The following is a 2500-nucleotide window of genomic DNA, read 5'->3' as shown; positions in this document are numbered from 1 at the left end:
GAAGCCTCGTACAAGTCCCTCAGCTTCGGCTGTTCGAACCTCGACACGCTCGAAATACAGACCACGTGCGACAGGGAAGGTAAGGACTCGGATTTTCATGATAAAATTCATAGCTAATTTCATGTATGCATATGTGGGGATATGTGTATTTGCGTGTATGAATGAACTTAGTAGATACAGGTGTTGAAAGTGCCGCTCTGGTATTGAAACGCGGGTAGCCAGGACCGTAGAGTTATAAACATTTTGTTGGTGTGTATGTGTGTGTGTGTGTGTGTGTGTGTGTGTGTGTGTGTGTGTGTGTGTGTGTGTGTGTGTGTGTGTGTGTGTGTGTGTGTGTATGTGTGTGTGTGTGTGTGTGTGTGTGTGTCTGTGTGTGTATGTGTGTGAGCGCGTACATTCGTAAAGGATACAGGCGTTCAACTTGCAATTCAAGTGATGAAATGACCGCAGACTAGTTCTATTTGTAAACTCTGCACCTTTGTCCACACACGCCAACAACCAAATAAACTAAATCATTGCAAACACACACGCACATACATTCATGTAAAGACGAACGTACACAATAAACACACCAACAAACAAGACACACACACACGCACGCACGCACGCAACCCACAGCCACAATGATACACACACAACGACCAATCAAGGATTAAATGTGACCAGGCCGTTGCCCTTCTCTCAGCCTGATTACGTAACCATACATTTCATCACACTAATTAATTCATGACACAGCTGCTTCGACCCCGTGGCTGTTTTTCATGGTACGTCATGTGTTATATGATTATGATTCAGCTTGCGTTGTTTGGCGAGAGCACCTGGACCGCGGAGGGGGGGTGATAGGGGGGAGGGGGAGGTCGGGTGATAGTAGGGGGTGGGGGAGGTCGGGTGATAGTAGGGGGGGAGGGGGGAGAGTGATGGTGGGGGGATGGCGGAGGGGAGTGATAGGGGGAGGGGGAGGTCGGGTGATAGTAGGGGGTGGGGGATGTCGGGTGATAGTGGGGGGTGGGGTGGGGGGAGGTAGGGTGGCGGGGGTGGGGGATGGGGGAGGGGAAGGAGAGGATGGGAAGGGAGAGGGGAGGGGAGGAAGAGGAGGAAGGGGAAGAGGGAGGAGAGGAGAGAATGGGAAGAGGAGAAGGAGAGGGAGGAATGAATGGGAAGGAGTGGACAGGAAACGGTGTGTGTGTCATCTTCACTATCGCCATCACTATCACGGTACTCATCATTATCACAGTCATGTTCAAGTTAACGATCACCATCCTCACCATAGAGAAAAAAATGTAATCATCACCATAATCATCGTCATCGTCACCATCATCTTCATTTTCATCCATGATCATCATGACCATCATCACCACCACCACCACCTTCATCATCACCACCATCCCCATCACCAGCATCATGACCATCATCAAAAGGCATTATTTTGTCAATCTATTTATCATTGGGACGAGAGAATGTAAGGGAGGGGAGGGGGGAGGAGGAAGGAGGAAGGGGGGGGGAGGTGGAGGAGGGTAAGGGGAAGGGGGCAGGGAAAAAGGGAGGGGGAAAAGAGGAAGAGGGGGGGGGTGGGATAAAACGTGTTATTTTATAACAAATATTTAGCGATCCAACGTGACTCGAAACTGCTGCGTGTTTTCCCACGGACGCAGAGCACGAGGAAGTTGAATCGTTACCGGAATGTTTATTATTATTATTATTATTATCATTATCATAAATACATATTTCCGAATGGAGTGTTTTGAATTTGTAAACATGTATTTTCCGTTACATTGAAGCGTTGGTCATTATGATATTATAAAGTTGAGAGTATGAGGATGATGCCGATAATGTCGATAATTGTTCGGACGATGTTACATAATAGTTATAGTAATAGTGATAGTAATGATGAAGAGGGCGTTAATAGGGGAAATACCAGTAATAGTAGTAGTTGAATTGATAATGATATTGTAAGGACAATAAGAAAGAAGCGCTGAGTTTGCGAGATTTAAAAAAAATAATAAAAAAGTAGGAAGATTAAAAAAAGAAAAAAAATAGGAAGATTAAAAAAAGGAAGATCCAGATCTACCCATGTCGCCATCGTCTCTGTTAATGGAGTGCCAGCTTCCAGTGCCACTTCAGTCTGGAGGCACTTAGCCTCCTTGTTCAGTGGCCCTCCCAAGGATAAAACAGCTGATGCAGGGATGAATCATGCATTGGCTTCATGTTCCAGCTTTGTGATCATCTTCACCCAGATGACTGGGCTGGGAGGACGTTGTGTAAAAGGTGTTTGCACAATGTCGCGCGTCTGTGTGTGTATGTGTGTGTGTGTGTGTGTGTGTGTGTGTGTGTGTGTGTGTGTGTGTGTGTGTGTGTGTGTTTTGTTTGTATGTATATGTGTGTATGTGTGTGTTTGTTTGTGTGCGTGTGGGTATGTGTGTTTGTGTGTGTATGCGTGTGTGTGTGTGCTTGTGTGAATGTCTTTGTAAGTATTTGTATCTCTACGTTTGTGTATGTGCGT

General features: G+C 46.1%; 1 protein-coding gene across 1 annotated transcript in view; it reads left to right on the top strand.

Annotated features, from left to right (window-relative positions):
* The window catches only part of LOC125032899, a 17867-nt gene that overhangs the window by 9623 nt on the left and 5744 nt on the right, over nucleotides 1–2500 (top strand). Inside the window, exon 6 of the mRNA XM_047624286.1 lies at nucleotides 1–79. This exon is cut by the window's left edge and continues 218 nt beyond it. Coding sequence (XP_047480242.1) covers nucleotides 1–79 — 79 coding nt within the window. The remainder of the gene's footprint in view (nucleotides 80–2500) is intronic.

Source organism: Penaeus chinensis, chromosome 15 (genome assembly GCF_019202785.1).
Source record: "Penaeus chinensis breed Huanghai No. 1 chromosome 15, ASM1920278v2, whole genome shotgun sequence".
Lineage (NCBI taxonomy): Eukaryota > Metazoa > Arthropoda > Malacostraca > Decapoda > Penaeidae > Penaeus > Penaeus chinensis.
This window is presented reverse-complemented; position numbering and strand designations above follow the sequence as displayed.